The sequence below is a fragment of the Vanessa cardui genome, chromosome 16 (genome assembly GCF_905220365.1).
Source record: "Vanessa cardui chromosome 16, ilVanCard2.1, whole genome shotgun sequence".
Taxonomy (NCBI): Eukaryota; Metazoa; Arthropoda; class Insecta; order Lepidoptera; family Nymphalidae; genus Vanessa; species Vanessa cardui.
In genome coordinates this window covers 7,498,835-7,524,937 of record NC_061138.1, presented here as the reverse complement: position 1 = coordinate 7,524,937, position 26,103 = coordinate 7,498,835, and the positions used below count along the sequence as shown (strand labels likewise).

General features: G+C 30.5%; 3 protein-coding genes across 4 annotated transcripts in view; 2 read left to right on the top strand and 1 right to left on the bottom strand.

Moving 5' to 3' along the window:
- The first annotated feature begins 59 nt into the window (after positions 1-59).
- On the top strand, positions 60-16,936 carry LOC124536384 (sodium/hydrogen exchanger 8). The gene is made up of 12 exons (XM_047112914.1): positions 60-220; positions 286-317; positions 389-602; positions 725-898; positions 7,543-7,729; positions 9,583-10,782; positions 11,046-11,202; positions 11,677-11,831; positions 12,211-12,362; positions 13,649-13,777; positions 13,900-13,992; positions 14,367-16,936. Exons 1-12 carry the CDS (start codon positions 170-172, stop codon positions 14,517-14,519), a joined length of 2,697 nt encoding a protein of 898 aa, XP_046968870.1. The 5' UTR covers positions 60-169; the 3' UTR covers positions 14,520-16,936.
- A 36-nt stretch (positions 16,937-16,972) lies between these two features.
- On the bottom strand, positions 16,973-18,103 carry LOC124536316 (probable prefoldin subunit 4). Its single transcript, XM_047112837.1, has 3 exons — positions 17,939-18,103; positions 17,645-17,866; positions 16,973-17,492 (listed from the first exon to the last, which is right to left on the bottom strand). Exons 1-3 carry the CDS (start codon positions 17,969-17,971, stop codon positions 17,340-17,342), a joined length of 408 nt encoding a protein of 135 aa, XP_046968793.1. The 5' UTR covers positions 17,972-18,103; the 3' UTR covers positions 16,973-17,339.
- Positions 18,104-20,458: 2,355 nt separating this feature from the next.
- Positions 20,459-26,103, top strand: part of LOC124536033 (fibrous sheath CABYR-binding protein) — a 59,440-nt gene continuing 53,795 nt past the window's right edge. For both annotated transcript variants that reach the window (XM_047112431.1, XM_047112430.1), the window contains exons 1-2: positions 20,459-20,752; positions 24,957-25,169. In XM_047112431.1, the coding sequence (XP_046968387.1) occupies positions 20,657-20,752; positions 24,957-25,169 (309 nt within the window). In that variant the 5' untranslated portion in view covers positions 20,459-20,656. The remainder of the gene's footprint in view (positions 20,753-24,956; positions 25,170-26,103) is intronic.

Here is a 26,103-nt window from a genome sequence, read left to right as displayed (position 1 = left end):
TTGTGTATTGCCTCTTAACATTAATGCGTAATATTTATGAATGTGGCAACTTTTTTATTCCGTCAGTCTGTCTTCATACGTTTACTCTTTAATCTTTAGTCTTGTCAAGTTGGTTAAGTTGGTTGCGGCGGACAGTACTATTTATTGATTTTCACATACTTATCTGATCATGGAACCGAATCCTGTAATAATTGCTGCTACAGCAAAACAGACGGCATCGGTGAGCAAATTATAAAACTATACAATATTTTTTGTATTAAATAATATAGTAATAAATTATTTCAGCTTATATTTTTACATGGACTCGGAGATACGGGGTAAGTGTTTGTACTATGTCCCTAGTGTTATCGCATTTATGATCTGTTCTAAAGTATATGTTTAATTTCAGCCATGGCTGGGCAAGCACAATTGCTGCTATCAGGGGACCTCATGTTAAGGTGATCTGTCCGACGGCTTCTACGATACCAGTAACATTAAATGCCGGATTTCGTATGCCCTCTTGGTTTGATTTAAAAACATTGGACGCTACAGCCGCCGAAGATGAGGAAGGCATTGTGAGAGCATCAGACCTTGTGCATGGATTGATTGCTGATGAAGTCAGAGTGAGTCTTTGATATACATTTAACACCTAGTATATAATCAGAATATAAAACTAAAAATTTTTGTTATAAAACTCATCTCTTTATATATATTTGAATTATACTCTTTATTATTACTCTTTTAGGCTGGTATTCCTGCTAATCGAATTTTACTAGGTGGATTCTCTCAAGGAGGGGCTTTAGCTCTTCATGCAGCACTGACATATCCGGAATCTCTGGCCGGTGTTATGTCACTTTCCTGTTGGTTACCAAGATATGCCTACTTTCCTGACATTGTGAAAGCTCCCAGAGATTTACCTGTGAGTAGTAGTTTATAAATTTAAAATATATTCATAGAATAAAATTATTCCTATTTGAGAATATATTATTATGAATTCTTAAATGTGAAAACTAAATTGCTTATGTTTGGCATACTTGTATTATACATTTTGGGTTTTCACTCCAATCTCACAATTAACACAATGAGCTTTTAAATGTCTTGTTACAAATCTGAAACAAATTACTAGGAGATTTAAAGTTCAAAGTTGTATCAAAATTATATAATGATTTAGATCACTGATCAATACTATTAGACTTGTGCAAATTTTATTTTGGAAGAACTGTAGGATGTTACTTTTATTATGTATATAATCTGTAGCTACATAATACTATTGGACTCTAGATGTGCTTAGTGCTAGTTAAATATCTGCAGTAGTCTAAATTATTGTTTTCATCGTTTCTTTTAAAAATAATCCAAGGTAAGACTTTGTCATATTTATGAATGATATTCAAATGTCTTTGAAAACCATTACAATACATTTTATGATTAACCCATATAAGTATATTGAAAACATCACCAATTCTGTTATTAAAGCAATTTTTTATGTTAATGTATAATAATACAGTTGACATCAAAAGAAAACAAAGTAGACGTTATTTGAGCAATTTTGATTTACATGAATATCAAAATTTCTCTGTATTTATTTTGGCATAACCTATACAAATAAATTACTATTTAATCATTTTAATGTCTAATCAATCACTTGTTAAGCTATAAGTCTTTAAAATATATACACTAAGTATAGTTATAAAATCATCGAGGAACAACATTAATCAAATTAAAAGTTTTTGCGTAAATACGAAAAAAAGTAACGAAACTCAAGTAACAAGATTAGCTACTTACTTGACTTAGTGGGGGTATAATAAGAGTCATAACAAATATTTTACTCGTTTCAATGTAACTAATGAAAAAAGGCATCAATGCGCCGCGCTTTCTCGTAAAAAGTTGTTAGCAGGGTGAGGTAAGCTGATTTTGAAATAGGAAACTGATCTAGTGCAGAACCAGCCAATGCGATACGAGAAACCGGACTCGTTAAACTCGTTTAAAATATCATAATCATTTATTTAACTAAACATAATTTCATTTAATATTGTTAAAAAAATTGTCGACTTAAACTTTCGATATCGCATGTTTTTTAAATAGTAAAAAAATTGAGCGTGTAAGTTTTTTCGACTTGCGATTATGTTGTAAAATTTATTCTTGTTTAAGAATTTAATTATAGAGTTAACAAATTAAACTCCTTTGTTTCTTAATTTAGATAGGCCAAATCCTTTTTAAAACGCGCTATTATAATAAATTTCAATAGATGCGGAACAAGTCAGTGAGTGGGTCCTAATGCAGATACGCTTAGCTGGAGGGCATATTAAGTTATTGATATGTTGGATCCATTGTGTTCGAATCTAAACAGTAGCGGAAATGTTCATGCCGTTAGAGCGTGCAACGTTTTATGCTCCGCAATGAGCGCTTTAAGTGCTAGGTTTCATTAGAGCACCTCTACAGTCTATTTCAACCACAAGAGGAATAAAACAAAATAAACTATTTTGATTTTGGTTTGGTACGAAATTATCGATCGATATCTTGAATAATCTGTGATATTCATAATTGGCTCGCGAAGAGGCTATCTGTAGTTTAGCAAAGCTGTTATCAGAACTTTTGAGTAAAATTTAATTGGTTATAAGTAGTGAAATGAAATAGTGTTGTATAAAAAATAAATTAATAAATAATTATAGCGCATAATGCCGAGATATATGCAAATCGCATGACATATGCAAATCTAAGGTTGGCTTATCTTTCCTCGTTCTTCGGTTGAAATAGGGTGTAGATTCAGCGAAGTGCATTTGTTGTGAGAATACGATAACGGTGTATACAATAGTATACAACTCTTTAAATCTTTCTCTTTAAAGCCGACATTTGTCTGAAAAGAGCCGCCTTATAACTTTCTCTCTCACTATTGACATATCAATGGTATTACTTTTTGTGTTAATTCAGAAAATATAAAAATAAAATCTACTTATGAGTGTGAACAAGTTTTTATCTTTGTAACGTTTCTATGATACTAGTATAATTTTATGTCCGTTCAATGCTTTCTAATTTGTCTTTTAACGATGCTAATGAATGACGTACGTTGTGGTTTTTGCAAGTAAATTTATACATAGGATGATAAGTAACGTAACATAATATCATCCATATTTATGTCAATTGTTTAACGCCTATTGCATATTTATAATATTTATTGAAACACGTTTAAGCTCCTTATACTTATATTAATCAAAACATGAAATTGTTTGTTCATAATAAGTGTAAATAATAAGCGCCTAATTGTCCCGCCTCTGAACAAAGGTCAAGGTGAAGAGTTTCGACCTTATTTCTCGACACCACTCTACAGATGTTGGTGCTTGATAATATACATGCATATGTGCACATGTCATATTGTTTCCAATTTCCTGAGGACGTGGGTTTCCGCGTAATTGTAGTGTTTTCCAATACTATCTAGTTTAAAAATTGTAAAATCACGATTTATTTACATTTTTTTGCAAATTGTGTGCATTGTATCGTAAAGAAATGTGAAATTAAATCCGGACTAATCTCTTGCCTAGGTCTATCTTATCTTCACTAAAAATACTACTCATGATATTAATGAATTAAATTTTAAATTTTTTTTTAATGATAACGAGGTACATTTGAAAAATAAAATTTGATTCTTTGCCGTATGTGCCATGGCATCTTAAGGACATTTTGATGTTTTATTTTGTATGTAATTAGGACGAGTGTACATTTTTTTCTGTAAAACCCTCTTACTACAATTTAAAGTCGTTTTTTAATTATGCTCATATCACTTCTAGGACATGGGATGTATTTTTATATCCCGTGCCTTAGACATATTGATTAGGAGGTAAGACTTTGTGCAAGCCAGTTTAGGTAAGTTAAGAATATGAGGAATGGATGGCCATACCTAATATTCTTTCTGCAAGGCATATCATTTAGTGTTATTGTTTTCCATGGTTATTCAAAAAACGTTTAAAGTTTCTTCTATGGGCACTGGTGACCAATATCATCTGGTGACCCAATTATCGACCTGCCGGTACCATACAAAAAAAGTTAGAGTTACTTCAGAAAAAAATATAATGTACGAGTCGATATGACTCCTTTGTATAAAAACCTTCAAATGTAATGCTCATTCTCATTCTTATCTAATTAATGCTAAAAATGGATTAATTATCGATTTTCATTATATTAAAAAGAAATACGTTCGTGTTTTATACTTTAAACAGTCATTGGACTCAGATTTTAGAAATCGGGATAAAAGCTTTCGATCGAACACTTCTAAAACTATAACCGTAGGTACTTTATAAGATTATTTTTCTATAGCATGAATGAGTATGAGTATTTTTCTAACCGATTTATATTACATATAGTCCGGTCATAATAGACATTTCTCGTCTAAATAATTCAGATAGAGTTTAAAAATTGTAAGTCAAATTTAAAGTCTATACAATTACGATTAATGGGGATTTTATGTATTTAATTTTGTTGATTATGCTATTTTTACGTGGACGAGCATATGGGCCACCTGATGGTAAGATGTCATCACCGCCGATAGACAATGGCTTTATAAGAAAAGTTAACCATTCCTTTAATCGTAAATGCGCCACCAACCTTGGGAACTAGGAGGTTATGTCCCTTGTGCCTGTAGTAACACTGGCTTTAGTTTTTCATAGTTTGAATTTTTGTAATGTAATTTACATTGTTATCTAATGCAAATTTCGCTTTTAAAAAACTTTCTCTATATATTTACATATTACATAAGTAATATTCAAGGGGATATAAATAAATGTATATAAACGTAGCAACATTGTAAGTAGTCATATCAACTCGTACAATATAATATTTTCTGAAGTAACTTTAACCATCAAATGTCTAGTCGTTGGAAATATGATATATATTGTGAACACATACACAAGTATAGTTTGGTCGTTTGGTTGTGTTGCGAGTCCAAAACGGCTTTCTTACCAGTTAAAGAGAATTATTACCTTAACTTTACACGAAACTTTAGCTGTTACACATTAATTTGTACCTAAGCATTATATATTTTTTTAAATAAATCGACGCTTTGGTTTTTTCTATAAATTCACGATTAATTGTTTCAATCTGCGGTATTCATTAGCAATAAAATTAAAGCTTCAAACGCGTTGTGACTTGTGACACATCACAAGAAGAGTCATAACTTTTGGCGATTTAAAGAGCTCGCCGTTTTGCTGAGCTGCTTAAGTTATATGAGTGTATTCGTTTTTTATAAAGTGTGATTCTATCTCGTTGTTTTTAAACGTAGATGTACGTACGTCTGTCGATTATAGAAAAAAAAAGACCCGCTGAGTTCTTTCGCCGGTTCTTCTCAGGTCAGGGTGTTCCTTTTTCCGAACCGGTGGTAGTGTTTATTTGACAATCAATAAGTAAGTGTGATGCTTTCTATATTGAATAAAGGAATTTGAGTTTGAGTTTGAGAAAATAATTCGCTACAAATGGCTATGTATACATTAACTTTATATTTTCACTTTAAAGTTAAAATGTATAATACCAAGTTATTCACGATTCCATATTTGAAAAGGCTATTGTCTTTATTTTAATCAATAACTAAATTTACATAACAAAGGGAAGAGAGGGCAGACAGTCATTGCATTCCCAATCAGGCGCGGATCTAGCCCTCAAAAAAGGTTGTGGTCATGGCCTCCTGAAAAATGGACAAGCGTGAGTCGAACTACGAACTTTCTTACGCTTGATACATTACATTCGAGCGAATATCTTGTAAACGGTTACGCGGGGAGTGATGGGTTCAAAGCGGAGACGGAGTGGACAGCAGGTCCAAACATGAAATCAGTGTCACGCCGGTTCACGCCCCTGCCATGGGGACGGTTGAAACAAAATATGTATTTGTTTTAAATTTCATACATTTCCAAAAAATAGTAATCCGGGAACTATAACTATAAAACCATATTGTAGCTAAAAGTATAGCTTTGAATTTCATGTATCAAAATCGTCATTTGGATAGTAAATAACAAAATTATAAGCCATAGAAGCTAAATGTTTCAACCGTACCCAGTCTACCCTATATACTTAGAGGAGCACCAAATGCTTACCACAGTCCGGTTTCAGACAGGTTCGCTCGGTCGATGATCTAGGTTATTGGACCCATACATGGGTGGAAGAATTTAAAGGATTTTCTGGCATGGCAAAAAGCTCTTAGTAGCTTCCTTTTTATTGGATCACCAGGTTTTAATAGATCGGAAGATGTAGGTAAGCCTCGACGGTAGTTTACTGCATAACAATTCAGACGAAAGCACTGTAGACTTTGGTGTGAAATCAAATCTTGATAAAGATTAAGATTTGGAGAATACTCCAGTATACATAACATCGTAAATATCAATACCAGTGCTAATACCTAGTACCAGCTTTATTCATTTGAACGAATTTAAAATACATAGAGCAGCTAAATCCGACAACCTTTATCATCGCCATGTCGCAGTGGCGTAAATTGGGCGGTGCCACCGGTGCCCAGGCACAGGGCGCAAGAATAGACAGTCTGGGCAGGACTATTGTTTCAATTCCAATACAAACTTACATGCTAGTATAATTAAAAACATACATCGCGCTGATTTTTTTGGTAGCGCCCGAGCGTATTTGTGTTTAGTGTTTATCGTTAATGGCAACGCATTTGCAGTAGTGAACCTGCGGATAAGTTTTAGTGAGTGAGACAGTAAAATAGGCAAAGGGTCTGGTTATATAGGGCGCAGTTATAGAAGCTCGCACAGGGAGCAGAAAAGGCTATTTACGGCACTGTCATGTGGTATCAAAGTTAAATTCAATTCACGCCAAATTTTGGTGTCTGAAAATAGCATGATTTTTGAGGCATTTGTGTCTCGCATATTTTCTTTAAAACCAGCTTTTACCGGCGGTTTTCGGACTTTGGAAATTTAAATAAAGCCTATTCACTTTTAAAAGGTGATCCTAATACACATTTGCTCTCACAGTCGCACATAATTGTAGCAATTTATTATTATTTAAGTGTATTATGTTTGTGTGTATCAGTAGTACTTAAAATAATACAACAACAACAACAACAACAACAGCAGCCTGTAAATTCCCACTGCTGGGCTAAAGGCCTCCTCTCCCTTTGAGGAGAAGGTTTGGAACATATTTCACCACGCTGTTCCAATGCGGGTTGGTGGAATGCACATGTGGCAGAATTTCTATGAAATTTGTCACATGCAGGTTTCCTCACGATGTTTTCCTTCACCGCTGAGCACGAGATGAATTATAAAGACAAATAAAGCACATGAAACAGCGGTGCTTGCCTGGGTTTGAACCCGCAATCATCGGTTAAGATGCACGCGTTCCAACCACTGGGCCATCTCGGCTCCTTAAAATAATATTAAATATATATTGTTTGTAAAATTACAAGTAAAATATAAGTTCTATCTCTTATTAGTGAATATAAATTGTCTCGTTATCTCTAAGTATTTTTTACAATTCAAAGGTATTCAGCATAATAAACCATTTTGCTGACTTCAGATTTTCGTCTGTTACTTCATATATTAAACTTTCTGACATGTTTTTTTCTAATTTCAGATTTTCCAAGCGCATGGTGACTGTGATCCCGTTGTTCCCTTCAAATGGGGGCAAATGACGGCTTCGTTCTTGAAGACATTTATGAAGAACATTGAATTCATGACTTACCAGGGTTTGACGCACAGCTCATCGGAATCAGAACTTAAGGATATGAGAGCATTTATAGAAAAAACTTTACCTGCTAATAAATAAAATATATGAATAAATTAAATCCATGTACTTATAGATATCTATTTTATTTGTAAATGAAACTTAAATTTTATTAAAAGTGCAACATCTTTAACTCGTAGGTAATGAATTAAATATTTTATTTTAACCAGTGATGAATTCTCATTTACCAAATATTTGTGTATTTAAAGCTAGCTATCAAATAAAGTATATTACTCGCATTTAGATTGTTTCATCAGCCCCTGTGAACTGGTACCTAAAGTCATTTCATACTTACCTGGACAAGCAATTTTAAGCTAATTTACCTATTAAAGCTCATTAACATTCAACTTTAATTAATTTAACTGATCTAATTTGTTATAAATTATCAAGTGAAGTTAACATTACCGTTTTTACTTACCATGGGAAATTGGTTCAAGTACTGTTGGAAAAATGTCTACTTGTGTAATAAAATATTTTTTATATATTTTATATTTCGTATATGGCCAATCACAAAGCAAAAGCGAATTAAATAGTAAACTTTGAAGTAATGTTAAAATTATTTTTGTACTTTTTTTAAGTTTTTAATACAAATATAAAATAACTGATAAACTATGCATGAGAAAAGATTTGAAATATAATAGGTAAATATACTTACCTTATTGAAGGTTTTACAAATTATACACTATTTATGGAAAATTGGAAAGCAAAATAACTGCTTGGGAAAACAAAAACAAATTTAACGTCAACTAAACTGTTATCGGAATTTTGGAAGTAAAATTAAAGCGAATGTAAGAAGTTAAGTGAAGTAGTGTAGTATTAAATAAAGATTATTAATCATAAACTCTTAGTCGTGCACAATTATTTCCAAATACGTAAATTTAAGGTTTGTTTATTTTTATTCCTACTTCGATTGGAATAAGCTATACGAATAAATACATTTATGATACCAATAATTTCATAGGTAAGGAGGTAAAAATAAAAATTGCAGTTAGGTCTTATCCCCGATCAAGTTAGGAATCCTTATATGATCCTTTGTCGGTCTATCTGTCAGTCTGTTGGTCTGTCTGTTAAGACCGTTTTTCTCAGAAACGTTATAAATTTAAATTTAATGCCAAATATGGTTTGGGGTATCTTGGAGCTGTAAAAAAATCAAAGCTCTTAAATCTACGTATTTAGGTAATCGAAATAAAATAACCAGAGAGGAAGGTTAAAGATAAAAAATTATGTTCAATTATTATTGAATATTAAAGCTTCATAATATATAGGTAATGATATAGGTACGAATTTCACTGTATCAATATAAATAATTATATTTCCGGTTATGAAACAAATGCCGCTTTAATTGCAATGATAAATACATTTTATAGCACTCTAATGACCCATTACGATCTGTCGACCTTGTTATCAGTTTATGTTCATTTTTAAAAAGGACTTTTGAAAGAGAATTTTTATATATTTTTAATTTTATGTCAATCTTTGCGTTATTAAGAATGACAAAAATAATGTTTAAACCATATTTTTTTTTTATATTTTTTTTATTTCAATAAATGTTGGCCAGTTTGTTAGCGATTTATCTGTTCGATAGGCTGTCAGTGTCAGCAAGAAGTATTAACGTATAAACTGATGAAGTGTCAGCTGATCTTGACAAGTGACAACTGCACAAGTTATGTTTTTGGTAATACGTAAAATCCTGAAGAACCGGAAGGCATTGGCCGAATATAAATAAGAACCAACTGAGAATTAATAAATAATTATGTTAAAAATACTAAACACGATCTAAGTTAGTGTAAGCTTGTCATACTATGAAAGTATTTGGTGTACAGATATAAAAAAGTAACATTTATTTGAACAGTGCAACTTCATAAATAACCAGTTCGATCGCGTAAACAATATTGTACAAAATGATTGTATTAAAATTACTCTTTTGTGTGTGGATTTGTTTGCTGGGTGTTCCACGTGAAGTTTTGGGCGAAAATGAACATATAGGACCAATGGCAAAGAATACAAACAATAAAATTATGAATGATGAAATGTTTAACTGGAAAGTTCCAAGGTCGAAAAGAGATACTGTGCAAAATATAACAAATTCTAGCGAATCTAATTTGACGGATCATTTAACTAATTCGACCACTTCGACAACTAGTTCAACTGAAGCTTCTAACGTTGTTTATGATGTAGGACCTTCAAATTCTTCCATATTGGCTGTGGTACCCGTAAATATTTCATCGTCTGTTACTCCTAATGCGTCTGATGTGAATCCCTCGGATGCAGCGCCACTACCTGGCAAAAGTTCCGCTGAAGATGAACATAACAGTTCAATGGCTATATTCTTTGTACTTTGCATATTGGCTCTTGGCATACTTTTAATCCATCTGATGCTACAAACTGGCTTTTCATACCTCCCTGAAAGTGTTGTTATAGTATTTTTAGGTGCATTGATTGGTATGATTATCAATCTGATGTCAATAAAAAATATTGCTAATTGGAGAAAGGAAGAAGCTTTTTCGCCAACTGCATTCTTTCTTGTTTTGTTGCCTCCCATAATTTTTGAATCAGGGTACAATCTACATAAAGGAAATTTCTTCCAAAACATAGGTTCAATCTTATTGTTTGCTATAGTTGGAACTGCTATATCTGCGTTTGTGATTGGTGCTGGTATTTACTTGTTGGGCTTGGCTCAAGTAGTTTATAAGTTGAGTTTCGTTGAATCATTTGCCTTTGGCTCCCTCATCTCTGCTGTAGACCCTGTAGCTACTGTAGCCATATTTCATGCACTTGATGTTGACCCAGTGTTGAACATGTTAGTGTTTGGTGAGAGTATATTGAATGACGCAGTTGCTATTGTCCTTACAACAGCTGTTTTAGATTCAAATGATCCCTTGATGTCTACAACTGAAGCTATTTTGTCTGCGATAAACCGTTTTTGGTTAATGTTTTTTGCATCAGCTGGTATTGGAGTTCTTTTTGCACTTATTAGTGCACTCCTTTTAAAACATGTAGATCTTCGTAAGAATCCATCTCTTGAATTTGGTATGATGTTGGTGTTTACTTATGCCCCTTATGTATTAGCTGAAGGTATTCATTTATCAGGTAAGTTAATTTTATTAATAACTATCACAAATTCCATTCACCTTAAGAAAAAAATAAGCTTTAGTTATTGTTTTTATTTCTAGAATTGATTAGTGCCTTAGTTACTTTTACCCATTAACATAATTTGCAAGTACTAGAACTATATTGCATTTTATTAAAATAAATACTTTAAAATTCTCAAAAACTGATCTGAAATAATCTATTTAAATGTTAATTATATTATATTTATTACATTTTTTTAACCCTATATAATTTAATTACAGGAATAATGGCAATACTGTTTTGTGGAATTGTAATGTCTCACTATACTCATTTTAATCTTTCAACTGTAACTCAAGTTACTATGCAACAAACTATGAGGACTCTTGCATTTATTGCTGAAACCTGCGTCTTTGCATATTTGGGATTGGCTATATTCAGGTAAATATAATTCTACTATTAAAATAATATTAATATACCCTAGAATAACATCAAAAAAAGAATATCTGAATGAGTAGCCATCTATACATATTTTGTAATACACAAGTATGCAAACACAAGTGCATTCCCTCTTCCCTTTTCAATTCATAAGCAATCTGATAAGTTTGGAAAAACTCAGATGCAAACAACAGGTCTAAGTCCTTTTTGAGATTTACTTAGCGTAGAGTTGCCAACTTCTATCCCTGGGTATGGATACTTAGATAATAAAATTATATAACTTTTGCGTTAACCCTACTTAATCTTGGCATCTATAGCATTATAAGCAGTCCACTGCAATAATCTTTAGGCTACTATACCGCATGTTATAAAGTTATATTGTGAGCATTAAAATAAACTATTACTTTACTGATGATAAGAAAAACTAATATTAAATAAAGTAATAAAAATGATACTAACTAAATTCAAAATTTTCAGTTTCAGACATCGTGTTGAGCCCGCATTAGTAGTTTGGAGTATTGTGCTATGTTTACTTGGAAGGGCTGCCAATATTTTCCCTCTTGCTCTGCTATGCAACAAGTTCAGAGAGCACAAAATAACGAAGAAAATGATGTTTATAATGTGGTTTAGTGGTAGGTATAATTAGTAAAATATTATGTTACAAATCTTTTAATTTTGTTAAACAAATAAGCAGGTAAGGGAGTGTTATAAATAATTCCTCTTTTGATTTGTATGTTAACAATGTATTTGGGGACTAGGGAGGGTTAAAATGAGATCTCTTTAATGCATAATCTATATGATATAGAGGCTTACATGCCTTTTAAGATTGGTGTATAATATGATTACTTTCAATGTAGAAAAAATATTTCAATATAAAAAAAATGTAGTTTGTAGTGATAACTACATAAGGTTTCATTCAACATATTCAATACAATTTTTTATGTATGTTAATCATAATTACATATGAAGTAATAATAAATTACTTTATGATTCATATAATTTACATTTCAGGATTACGAGGCGCCATATCGTACGCGTTATCGCTTCATCTTGATTTCTCTGATGAAACGCGTCATGTCATTATAACAACAACTCTTATTATAGTTTTGTTTACTACTTTGTTCTTCGGAGGATCGACTATGCCGTTATTGAAATTTTTACGTGTAAGTAATTTATACATTGCCTAACACTAGACCAATGAGTAAAACTAATTTTCCCATTCCTTAGCCCGCGCATGGTAGCGGTGGTAGGTATTGTACCCTTGTGAATGCCCTTTTTTGTACCCCTGACGATGTGTATGCTAAAATTAATGGTGACCGGTTCATTTAAAACGTGAAAGCGGAACGACCAAATGATCACTTTTGTAATTATAAATTAGGACGTAAATACAATTTCAAAACAGATGTAACATTTGTGTAAGATGCTTTAATAAATTTTAAAATTCTTGCCGTATTTGGCATCCAATATATGATTTATAATTTATAATTAAGAAATGTCGTTTTTATAAATAATGGGAAACGTAGAATGCGTAAGCGCATAAACATAGTAGATTTTATTTAAATAGTAAAAACAATTTCGCTGATGAAGTAAATTCACGACAAAATCATAAGACGATATTAAAGTTATGAAAGACTTGAAATTAGTTATAATACGCGCTAATAAGAAAGTATGCCTAATGATTTCTATTTTTAAGGATGCATATGTGAGCTTTGGGCATTGGGCCACCCACTCATTACATATTTTGCGGCTTAATTTATTTACATTCCAGCATATTTAACTGAGAGCTGAGATGGCCGAGTGGTTAGAACGCGTGCATCTTAACCGATGATTGCGGGTTCAAACCCAGTCAAGCACCACTATATATATGTGCTTAATTTAATTCATCTCGTGCTCGGCGATGAAGGAAAACATCGTGAGGAAACCTGCATGTGTTGTTGAAATTCTGCCACATGTGCATTACATTGGAACAGCGTGGTGGAATATGTTCCAAACACTCTCCTTAATCGAAGAGGAGGCATTATCCGCAGTGGGAAATTTACAGGCTGTTACTTTACTTTGTAATTTTTTTTTTATTTTTTTTTTATGGTATAGGTTGGCGGACCAGCATATGGGCCACCTTATAGTAAGTGGTCACCATCGCCCATAGACATTGACGCTGTAAGAATTATTAACTATTCCTTACATCGTCAATGCGCCACCAACCTTGGGAACTAAGATGTTATGTCCCTTGTGTCTGTAGTTACACTGGCTCACTCACACTTCAGACCGGAACACAACAATACTGAGTACTGTTGTTTGGCGGTGGAATAACTGGTGAGTGGATGGTACCTACCCAGACGGGCTTGCACAAAGCCCTACCACCAAGTGGTATAATATTTTAGTTGCGAAATAATTATGTATCCACGTAGTTTGTTATATTGCATTATTTTTTATTTCGTTTTGTTTATAGGCCAATAAGAAAGTAAAGCGATCGAGGTCCTTGCGCAAACAGAAGGAGGTTAGCTTGTCGAAAACAAAGGAGTGGGGACAAGCCATTGACTCTGAGCACTTGTCTGAAATCACTGAAGAAGAACTTGAGGTAACAATTGCGTTATAAATTTTATACAAGTAAAATGTAAATGGTGTAAATTGTTTGCAAATATATTATTTTAATGTACTTTGTAATAAATATATTACAATATGTTTTTTATATTGTTTTAGGTTAATTATTCTCACACAACAAGGCTTAAAGGCTTTGTCAGGTTGGATATGAAATATTTAACACCGTTCTTCACGCGGAGATTCACGCATCAGGTAAATATATATGTACTTAGTACATACATAATAGTAATTTTTATCTTCAAGTAAATGTTTTTTTGAGTTTTAAAAATAGATAATTGACAAACTTCGATAACGTCGTCACTATAATAGCGTCGTCTCACGCATATAATGTTTAAGTGTTAAATATATGGTAAATAATTATTAACACGTTTAACTGAAAATAGTTTATGGTATTAAGAGTTTTAAAGTGTATAGGGGTACACTTATATAAAAATTAAAAAATATCATCACTTTCTGGGTTTAATTAGTTCTATACTTTATTTGTTTTATACCGGATATTTTTTTAAATATATGCAATTAAGATTTTGTTTAAATAAATAAAAAAAACAATATAAATTCAATTTCAGGAATTAAAAGATTGCAAGAGTCAGATGACGGACCTCACGAATCAATGGTACCAAGCTATCAGAATATCCAATGATCACGAAACCGACGAGGATGAGAGCTTACAAGCAAACTCTCTCTCCAACTCCCAAACAAATCTACAAAGAGGCGTATAGGAAAATAATAATAAACAAAATAAATTAAAACGGAAGTGCAATATCTTAATGTTTTGCATGTATATGTTAACGTAAGATTAAAAACATTGTTAGATTATAATCTGTCCCGCGTCAAATTGTCAAAAGCTCTTCCTGATTGGCCGGTCTTATTGTAAGGGCGACCAATCACGACCAGCCGTTTTATTTTTGGTAGATTATAATCTATCGAAGTTAATTTCAGTTAAATTATAAAAAATCTAACCCATTCTAACCGAATTATTATGAACTATCGAAATTGTTTTTTTTTTTTTATTTAAAATTGAATAAACGTTCGCATCTATCGACAGTTTACAATTGCGTGAAATAGATTATAATATAAAGGTATTTGCAATTTTACGGTGAAATATGGCGGATGCCGGGGAGTCCGGGTGCATATTACGTTCAACCAACCATATCGATAGATTACAATATAGCGACAAATAATGCTATAAATTGGAATCATATTTAACGGTTCACAATATTTCGACAGATTACAATCTCACTACATAGGTAATAATCTAACGATGTTTGTAATCTTGCGGTGACATATATTGGTTATAAATATATAAGCTTTTCATAAGTTTTAATAATGTTACTATGTATGTGTCAGATAGGCTGGGCCTAAGACATTAAAAATGTAAAATTTTAATCTTAAATGTATGTGATAAATTAATCTTTTTCATAGTATTAATATTTATTATAAAATTGTTTGACAGTTATACTTATTGACATATTTTTTATATAATTAAAAATTACTACTGCACATTTCCTTCACAAACAAATATTTTAGCTATTATAAGTCTTTGCTACTTTTAAATTAAGATTACAGTTAGTACAATTTTGTCTCATGTGATATTGAAATTGATTTAGTCAATAATAGTGATGAATTACCAAACTGTATTATTAAATTAATTTGCATTGGCACATAATCTTACAGTCGAAGACTCCAAAGCAAAGAAGATTGTGTTTTGGTTGTGTCATATTAAGTACTTAGTCTTAGAGAATATTTCGTAAAGTATTTTTTATCTATGATAATTTCAATTTGCTTATTCAAATTATTTGTGGTAATGTCATTTCATGACACTCCTTTTCTTAAATTTTGAGAGGTGTTTTGAATTATAGTAGCGGCACGCTATGATGGCCGTTTTGACGTTTGCCCGCTCATGAAGTTTCGTATTTAATAAATAATTACATCAAAGGAGCAAATTGCTGTTCTTTATTGTCAATAGTGACGTGCAGTTAGTCATAAAATTTATCGAATGTGATTTCTAAACTACAAATATTAGGGTACCGCGAAGATAACTTTTTTTTTTGTGTAAACGTGTATGTCACACTCTCACACTCGACCTCGTAGTCGGTGTTATATTTGTGTTGACAGTAAATACTTTATCTATTTTAATTCTTTTAATTTTTTATTTAAATTGATTTCGTTCGAATATATTACTTAAACTTATTTTATATTTTTTTTATTAAACCTTTTTAATCAGATACTACTTGCAACAAAAACTTGAATTAAATTACTTGCAAAAACAAAGATTTGAATATATTATATCGATAATAAATTTACATTTCACATCACTTTTTTAATGTGTCAAAACGGCCATCGTGTCTTGCCGCTAGTATAATTCCTTCATTTTAGTTTTTACTTTCTAATAATGAATTGAGTATTTAATAACATGAGATTATTTTATAAATATTCTACATATTTTCTAATTTGAAACTACCTTTTTTTTCCTATGCTTTATATGATGTACAGATAATCATTTTTCTATGTTTGTATCTTATTACATTTAGATTATTGCCATATTTATATAAGCAGTATCTCCCGGTTTCGTCTACTATGTTAGAATAATGTCCAAATTTTCTTTCATTATTGGCAATTCAGAAATTAAAATGCAAAAATAAAGCAATGACTCATATTTCCAAAAAAATGAATAAAAGTGTTATTTTAGTCCAATCGCAGTTAACCTAACATTGAATAAAATATCAACAACAAAACTAGGATGTATTATTTGATTATTATAAGCTGTTTAATTATTTAAAGCTTAAAAATGTTGTTTGTAACACACTACATAATTATAACTCACTGTCTTGACTTTTAGTTGTATTGACTTACATATTTTTACGATATATACTATCAAAATATGTAAATTCAACTAGCCACTTTACTTCTAGGTTACAAAAATATTTTGTTTATTTATTTTAACAACTCAATCAGTGAACAATTTTTTCAACTGAGGCAATGTTTGTAGGGAAAGTGTTCCCCGAAGGTATTTATGCAATAAGTATTAAAAATTGCCTCATTGTGACTAGCCTCTTGGATGGAGGCTTCAACATAGTAAATGTATTTAAAATTGTGAATGTTTAATATTTGTGTAATAAATAAGTTCCTACTACAATTCTTTTCTTTTTCTAGAGGGTATTAAAAACAAGTGTTGAAAAGTGAATGTTTTAATGATAATTTACATAAAAATAAGGATTGCTTTTTTTACTTGGGTCATTTATATATTAAATACCAGACCATTATTATTCTTGGCAAACATGGAAATAACCCTTACAAATAAAATCAGAACTTAATTAATGAATTTAGTTAAAAAATTGGTTAAATTTTGATCATATGTGAAACTATTTTATAATAAAAATAAAATTAAGAGTTAAAAGCAAATACATTTTTAATTAAACAATTCAGGCAAACTTAAATCATTGATATACTCTAAGGCTATGAATTAGGTGACCTGAAAATAAGTATTATTCTTTATTAAATAAGATTAGGTTAATGTTTTAAATTGAGAAGGGCCTACTCTAGTCTTCTTCATTTTCCAAATTAATGTGACTTCCGAACTTGCCATACAAATGGGCTTTCAATTCACCCATCAGTGATTTTAGTTCTTCACATTTAGCTTCCAACTCACTGATTTCATTTTGCTTCCTCCTTTTATTTTCATCTAAGGATTTCTGAAATAAAATTTAAATTTGAAGCAAATATCATATCTTTACTATATTCATTAAAATGCTGATGTTAAAGTAATTATAAACAAGATATTGCATTTTACCAGTCATAAAAAGTAAGAAGAATCAAACATGTTCTAATATAGTGGTATACTAACCAATGTATTTTTTAAACTTTGGCAAATAAATACTTCTCCAACAAGGTAAGGAATTTTATCTGATTCATCAGCAAGACTTAATTCTTCTACCGCTTCCTCTAGATTTTTCATGTCATTCTGTTTAACTTTTAGCTCATCTTTTATATCGTCTACTTTCGCATTAAGACGGGCAAATTTATTTATCTTTTGCTGATCCTCATAGGAAATATGAACATCGGAGTCCTACAGTAAAAAAACAATAATAATTAAATGCATAATTTAATAAAATATACAAATTAATAGGTTGCAGCATACCGGTTGGAAAGTGCCTTTTCCTGAATTAGCCATGTTGTTTATAGTAAATTTAGTTTTTCTTAAATGCTTTAGAAGAAAATAATACTTTTATAAGCAGAAGGTTTTTATAACCTTACTTTTGAAGTTTTGACAATTACGAGATTGACAATATCAATTGACGTTTTTCAGTATACATTTTCAATGACAGAAGAGCATTTTTGGTTTAATCTGTATTAAAATTTTATGTGGCCACCGTACACTCAATGAACAATATTTTATAGTGTATCAAACAATGAAATTTTATTAGTTATGAGTGTATCATTGATGATACTTTTATACGATGGGCTCAATATAAGTTCTATTAGTACCCAAGAATAGTGTTAAAGTGGTTTTAAGCTTTTGTCTGACTTAAATTAAAAAACTATCATAGGCTAAACAAATTGTCAAAGATTAATTATGTCGAACAAATATAATTACAAATTAACTGACGTCTGACATAACAATAAAGAATATTTTAAGTATCGGGTAATTTGACTGTCAATCATCATTAGCCGCACTTTATCTTCTGATACGTACCTTTAGCATTGAGCAACAGTCTTAATTCATCTACTTTATAAGAATTAATTGTATTTAGAATATTGTTATAAAAAAGAAAAGGGGACATAAGATAATGTAGTCAAATCTATTCTAGGTCCATTATGCAAATTGGTTTAAATTATTTGATTTGTAATAATGTTTTAAGTAACAATAAATATTATATTATTATAATATTTTTATTATTAAAAACAATATTATAATAAAGATCTTAATAAAGGTTTCTCTGTAACACTATTATGGTATGGGTTAATAATACGTAGAAAACTATAATATATAGTGTTATGTAAGTTTGTTCAACGAAAAAAACGTTAGCAGTATTTAAAGAAATTCAATAAAAACACTATTATTACTATAACTTTCTTCTAAATTTTTGTCTTATGGCTGTTGCCTTGGTAGTGAGGTTTACGCGGGAATAAAACTCCCTCGGGCCATTTTGATCTTCTGAGTTACAATTGCTTGTCGCATTTTTTGCTGTCTTGTATTTTATTTACTTTTTTGTGTATACTCAATTATAAAATGATCATAATGAGAATGATTAAAATCATAAATCATAATTTAAATATAATAAATTTATAAGTAAATAATCTTATGGAAAGATTATATCACAATCGTGTTATAAAACGATATTTTTTATTTGCACATTCGGTCTTTTTAATTTATAAAATGGAAGCTCACCTTATATTGGTTTTATATTTTGAGTCCCATTATCGTAGAGATATAAAATACATGCCATTTATAAGAGGAAATATAAGCTTTTAAAGTATTAAAAGCTTTATGAAAGTCAGTTTATTACATGTTTATAAAAAAATATTTTTGTAGTACAGATAGCAATTACATTTTGTACGTCGTAATTAAGACCACTTATTCTATTAATACAGGTGTCAAGTTAATTTAATTTGTACTTTTAATGCATATTCATTCCTTGTAGGTATTTCTATAAACATGACGTCTACACGTATTTAATAAAACAAGGAAGAAAATTCTGTAATAGCCGCGCATGAATGTAATTTGTATGGTGATGCATCAATTATATGAGCACCAGCATGCATACAGTACGTAATTTTCTTTCTTGCATGTCATGGATTTCCATCGAGATATGACTTCTACATCACAATTATTTCTTCAAGGCTGAATCGAAAATTGTTCATGTTGTTTGTGATAATTTGATATAGTGATATGTGATAATGGAATGTAGACTTGTAGCACTGGAGTTAATCAAAAATTATAAATGATAACAAAGGATTGTTTTTAATTACTTTGTCTTGCGACTTGAATATTATTGTATATATCTCTTCTTTAATTTAATCGTAACGTTTCTCTTTGTTAGCCAAATTCAAGAAGAAGGAGATTATCAATTTTATCTTAATTTTCTGAATTTTACGTGTTAATACTATTTATTGGTTATAAACTTACTTAAAATTACAATCAAGATTGGAAAACTTTATTTCACTAAATAGTTTAGAATATTGGGTATAAATATATATTAACTAAAATGGAAGTTAATTAATTTTTAGTTAATAACTTTGTAACGTTTAATGGTCTTACTTTAAGTTATAATTTATCAGTTATTATTGAAGACGTTGTTCATATGAAATTGACTTTCCCTGGCTTCCCATAACTAATTTAATATTCTATGTCATTAAGAGTAAATTATATATAAATATATAATTGTAAATTTTATAGCGTTGTAAATTATGTGAAAATATTTTTTGTACATGTAAGATCACTTGTTGTAAAACTACCAGAAAAAATGTTAAAGTTTTTGGAAATTCTTTATAGTCAACTTTGAAAATACGAAAGTTATAATGGCTGACGTAATAAACATTATACATTTATTTATTTAACTCATATATTTGGAGGATTAAACATAATATTGCTATATTCCCAGTAATCGAATCTTAAGATGCCTGATATCAGTTCGTATAGTTTGTAGTTTGTACGTATGGAGAAGTAACTGAGCATCCGTCATTCCAACAACTTTAACAATACAATCACCATCTCGCACCGGTGACCCCACCACAGCCGGTGCGCCTACGCCGATCGAGCCGACAGCCATTCACTTGGCGCACTCTTGTTTAGAACGTCAAACATCGCGCGCGCACACCAAATAAGATATTTTTTTATAAATAATACAATATCGTGATGGAGAAGGAGCATCAGCCAGATTCTATGGCTACTATAACCATGAAACCGGAATACCCGCCATCTGAAGTTTACAGTGCTTCAGAGCCGCCACCGGTAAGTTATACCGTTACTCGTGATGAAAATATTATACTTTTGACATTGTTTATTAAGAACTTATTCTTTATATGGTTAAAAAGGATTTTAAAAATAAGGCGTTGTTTATTTTATTCATAAATTTTAAAATAATGTTCTATTATTGAAATATTTTCTTTATGTTTCTATATATGTTTAATATTAAAATGATCGAAGTGAGTCATTCTACTATATAACAAATCATGTACTGTATATTGTAAAACGATGGGAAAGCGCCTTTCTCTCAGGCAGCGGTTGTTAGCCGTTGACGTGAAACCGCCCACCGGAGAACATTAACTAATGTTTAACTAAACACTTACGTCTATTCATATATAACGTAATGCATTTTAGTAACGTTCTACGTAAATACTACTTCGAAGCCGATATAAAAATAATTCTTCTAAGTTAAACTTTCTTTAATTAAACGATAAAATAAGAAATGTAAAAAATATAATCTAGGTCCAACTTTCCTCAATATATATAAAAGCTGTTTAAGTATTTAAAGTTATGATGATATGTTAATTTGATTGCGAATTTGTGTCCCTAGTATGGTATCATATACGTATAAATATATAGTTGGCATGCGATGAACCGCTAGTACGTGAGTGAGGTTCTAACGTTACCGGTTCTTTTCATAATCTTATTCAATCATCGACGAATACTAATGAAACCCATACGACATAAGTATCTCGCTTTCTTCAAATCTTTTTGTTTACTTATTCAAAGTTTTTAAAGAACTAACAACGTCTGTAAATTCGCTCATTCTTTTTTTATAGTAAATGATGCATATATGTATTATATGTATATATTGCACAGGGCCTTTCGAATGACCTCCTTATCTATTAATATTAATTTAAATAATTGTATTAACTGAAACGTTGAAAAAGAGTAACTACTGAGTTTCTTGCCGGTTCTTCTCGGTAGAATCTACTTTCCGAACCGGTGGTAGCTTCACTTAATTGTTAAATGACGATTCAAAAGCGCTTGTACAAGCACACTTGAATAAAGTATATTTTGATTTTGATTATGCATAAATAAAAAATGTTCAATAATTTTTAATAACGACAATGTCGGAATGGAATCTTTTAACAATATGACGATTATCATAGTTTCGCTCAGAGAAGACTTTTCTCGTTCTTAAAATATTAAAATGAAATCTAAGCAATGTAGAGTCGCTGCGAGGCTGTTAAGAAAACAATATTTTTCGAATCAACACTGAACAAGATAAGATTTGCTCCTTTCTGAGAACTGTGATGAAATATGTGCCCATAAATGTGGGAGATTCATTGTTCTATTGTTCTTACTCATCATTATAATAAACATTATATAATTACAGTCGGTCACGCGACAACATAGGACAACTGAATTTATAAACATTTTTTTTTATACTACATATTTCGATTTAATTTCGTTGTGTTTGAAAATCGAACATGATCATTGATTTATTTTTTTATTATATTACGAAAAGTTTTTATATCAGTTTGTGTTCTAGAAAGTAATGATAGACAATTAATGAGCGAAATATCTCCTTGCATATATATATACATGTACATTTATATAACAGACAATACTTTGTAAGATTCATGACAATCGATTGATTAGTATAGCTTAAAGAAACAGAGAAGGTTTATAGACTTTAAATAATGCTTTTAAAATATAACAAGGGACGTTCTTTGAACTGATATAAATTGAATGTTTCATCAACATAAATTCACGACAATTCGACGTTCGAGATAAATATTAAAATGTTATGTTAAACAGATCGGAAAAACCCTATAATACCTACTTGGAATAAAAAGTAGCATAGAATAATGAAATCGTTACTGGCGTAGTTGACCAAGTCGCATTGGACACAATGATGCTTGCGTCACATCCTTCGACTTTTAACAACTATATAAAAACGTTGTTTACATTCTTGAATTTGTAAATAAAATTTGTATATTGATATAACTAATAACATAAACGATAGCAAATTGACTTACATTCCTTTCCTTTATGTTATTAAGAGGTATGTTTTATATTCGACATTTAATTACATGCTTAACGCTACAGAAACATTTTTGGTATTCATTTACATATATTGGATAATTCAATAGTTGATTATCTTACATATTCCCATTATTTTTTAATTACTGATTAAATATTTTTAAACATATAATTAAAGAGCCCGTTGATGTCTTTACGATGAGACTAATAATGTGGTAATTACGTATGCATGCTTATAAATGTTGCATTTAATATGTTTATATTTTAATAGCATATATGTATGAGATTATTACATATATTTGCTACAAAGCAAACTTCGCTAAAAATAAATGAAGCCGAGTCATATGACTAAGGTTATTTTCCTTGTAAAAGAAACGGTATCGTAATGTGTCGGTGTTGGAGACGTATTGCTAGCCCGTGAAAGGAGTTGACATCGATTTCCTTTTTCTTTCTGTTTCTTCATTAACACACCGCTTATTCTTTTGTAATTTAGTTTGGTTGAATAAAAATAGGCTTTGCTTTGTTCAAAAAGATCTCATTGAATGGACGAAAGAATGAATTGTAAAATGAAGCCGAAGGTCTTGTAAAGTTCTAGATAATATATTGGATTTAAATATGAACCTTATTGTACTATGCGTAAAGTTTAAAATCGTATGAGTTTGTGATATCTAGACGTTGACCACCATACTTTAAATACTTAAGGCTATATCAAGAGTCAAAAGTGCTCTTTTAAATTAGTTTGTAGTCAAAGACCATATAATATGGCAAATGAAGGGAAAACATTCAACAAAATCAAATTTTGTATTTTGATATTACTACATAAAACTTAACGTTAATTAACAAATTATATGCAAAAATATGCGTGCCCCTGGTTATTTAACATTTTTGTAAATTTTCGTAACAGAGTCTTAAGAAACCGATTCACTGTTATATAATGATTTAATTCAATTTTCTTCACAGTAAATGATACAGAAAGTTTATTCTATTGGAAAAATTAAATTCGATTCGGCTTAGTAGTGACAACTGTTTGCAAAACGAATTACGAAGATTAAAAATTGACATCGTTCTGCTCTCGGAAGACGAGCAGTTTTCCAACGCAGTGGAAGTGCTTTCTCTGAGGGTACTATCATATAAACTGCAGTCGCATTTGTTGCTATTATTAGAATAATAATTGTTTTACAATTAAAAAAACATGGTAAAATGCTATGCCTAAAAACAAAAGATACAATAACCTTTTTTTTTAATTTTGCAATATTTGGTTCTCTAAGAATATTTTAATTTTAGAACCGTCCAAATTCACTATTGTACAAGAAAATGATGGAATTCTAATTTCAATGATACTTGTTGTTGTATTTTGTATTGTTTACAAATACCTTGATACATTTCCATACAGTTGTAATATGAAATATTATAACAAACGAACATGTCCATAATATAATTTTAAATAAACTTTAAACAACAGTACTCAACTCGCTACTCCAGTTTTTGTGAAAAGTTCAGTAATATCGTCGAAAAGCGTTCTAAATTTATGTAATTTTACAGCTTGTATTTAAATTGTAGAAATAGTTTTTGCTTAAATTTTAGAGCGTTTAAATACTGGAATTTTCGTCTACTCGTATTTAAATGAATTTGAAGTGAAATCGTTATTAAAAATGTGCTAATGTTTTACTTTTTGAAGCAAACACTCTGTTTGATAAACATTGATTATTTACAATACTTCTGCTAAATGTGACAAACTTTGAAAATGTTTAAAAATAACATAGTCATGTAACCGCTTCAATTCAAACAATTCAACATACACTTTCAGTAAATTATATATTTATTTAGTTGTATCAACATAATATTTCAACATCAATTCAACACAGTGAAGAAAAAGACAGTTGTCTTTTTTGTATTTCTAATAAATAATATTAATAATAGTAGATTTTTAGTAAGCGACAAGTGAGAAAAAAACTGAACAAATAAATTTTTTTTTTTTTTTGTTTTAGTGACCGAGACAATTTAAAATATGAATAAAGTAGGCTTGATTTTCAAAACACACAGTTCACATTATGACTGATCTAAACCTTTATAGTAGTCATAATTTTACTATAGACATTATAGAAATATTAATAGACAACTTCAACACAATCTCCTACATTCACCTTTATGTTATGAATGAAACAAATGGACACAATGTGACGTTTATATATATTCACAGGCCTATCGCCAGAGGGTGTCCTCGTCGGTGCAAATCGCTCGTATCGCTGCTTTGACTGTGGTCGCCGCGTCCTTCATCCTCGGGTCTTTCATACTGGCGTCCAGTTGGGTATCAGCGCGCGCCTCATGTCACCAACTGGAGCAGTTGGATGCCATGCTCGACAAGGAGCTGGCTTTAGAGGGAAGATCATATGGAAACGATGCCCTAATGCCTGTAAGTACACTTTCATTTTCATCAGACCGAAGAAAAATTAAATATAAGACTAAAAAACTTGTCTTGTAAAGTAACAAATAATTTCGATGAGAACAATGCTAGAATTGAAATATTAAAAAATTGTTTATCAGTACAGTCAACATAAAACGTATATAATTGTCATTCTGACTCATTGTTTTCATATAGCTAAATATATTTTTGTTCAATGTGACGAACGAATGAATTATTATAAAATGGTGTAGTTAAATAATATAAAATAATATAACAATATAAACTAAATAATAAGTCGAACACCAGTCCTTCTACCAGCTTGAATGTTGATTGTAAACTTACTACAGTTGGTTAACAAGCGCATAAAGACAAAGTTTATCTTTAAGCAATAACTTTTAAACTAGCTTGAGAGAATTTAGTACAGGTTAAAGTTTAATACAGGTAAGAGGGAAATGTTCTCTATCTTCGTGCCTTTGGAGAAAGGAACGCAGTCATCCATTCTTACTTCCAAATGAGAGTTCAATTACCGTTCGTGACAAATATATGGAGTTATTTCAGCGTAGATATATTCTCTCAACGAACATGTAAAAACAGTGTTGATAGCCAACGTTATAGAAGGCTTATTCAAAAAGTATATTTCATTGTTAGTTTACAAAAGAATTTGTTCATAATGTCTGGGAAAGGTCGATCATTATGTAATTATGAACATCGCAATAATTCTATAGATAAATGGAAAGAAAGTAACCTTTACCATAGAGATATCATAATAGACCTTGAGTGTCTTTCACCTGTTTAAAATAAACACAGTTATGTGCTTTATTGTGTCATAATTTAAACAATGGAATAGTGTACTGTTATAACATTCATCTTTAGTGTTGTTCTTATATTTGAATAACAAATTTTCAATGAAATAAATGTTTTTGTTTGATATGCCATTTTTTAA

Coding starts and splice junctions, on each gene's coding strand:
- LOC124536384 (XM_047112914.1), top strand. CDS start 170: ATGGAACCGAATCCTGTAATAATTGCTGCTACAGCAAAACAGACGGCA. Junction 10,783..11,045: donor TGAAGGTATTCATTTATCAG/GTAAGTTAATTT, acceptor ATTTAATTACAG/GAATAATGGCAATACTGTTT. Junction 13,778..13,899: donor TCACTGAAGAAGAACTTGAG/GTAACAATTGCG, acceptor ATATTGTTTTAG/GTTAATTATTCTCACACAAC.
- LOC124536316 (XM_047112837.1), bottom strand. CDS start 17,971: ATGGCTAATTCAGGAAAAGGCACTTTCCAACCG. Junction 17,867..17,938: donor GAAAAGGCACTTTCCAACCG/GTATGCTGCAAC, acceptor TTTTTACTGTAG/GACTCCGATGTTCATATTTC. Junction 17,493..17,644: donor AAAGTTTAAAAAATACATTG/GTTAGTATACCA, acceptor ATTTTATTTCAG/AAATCCTTAGATGAAAATAA.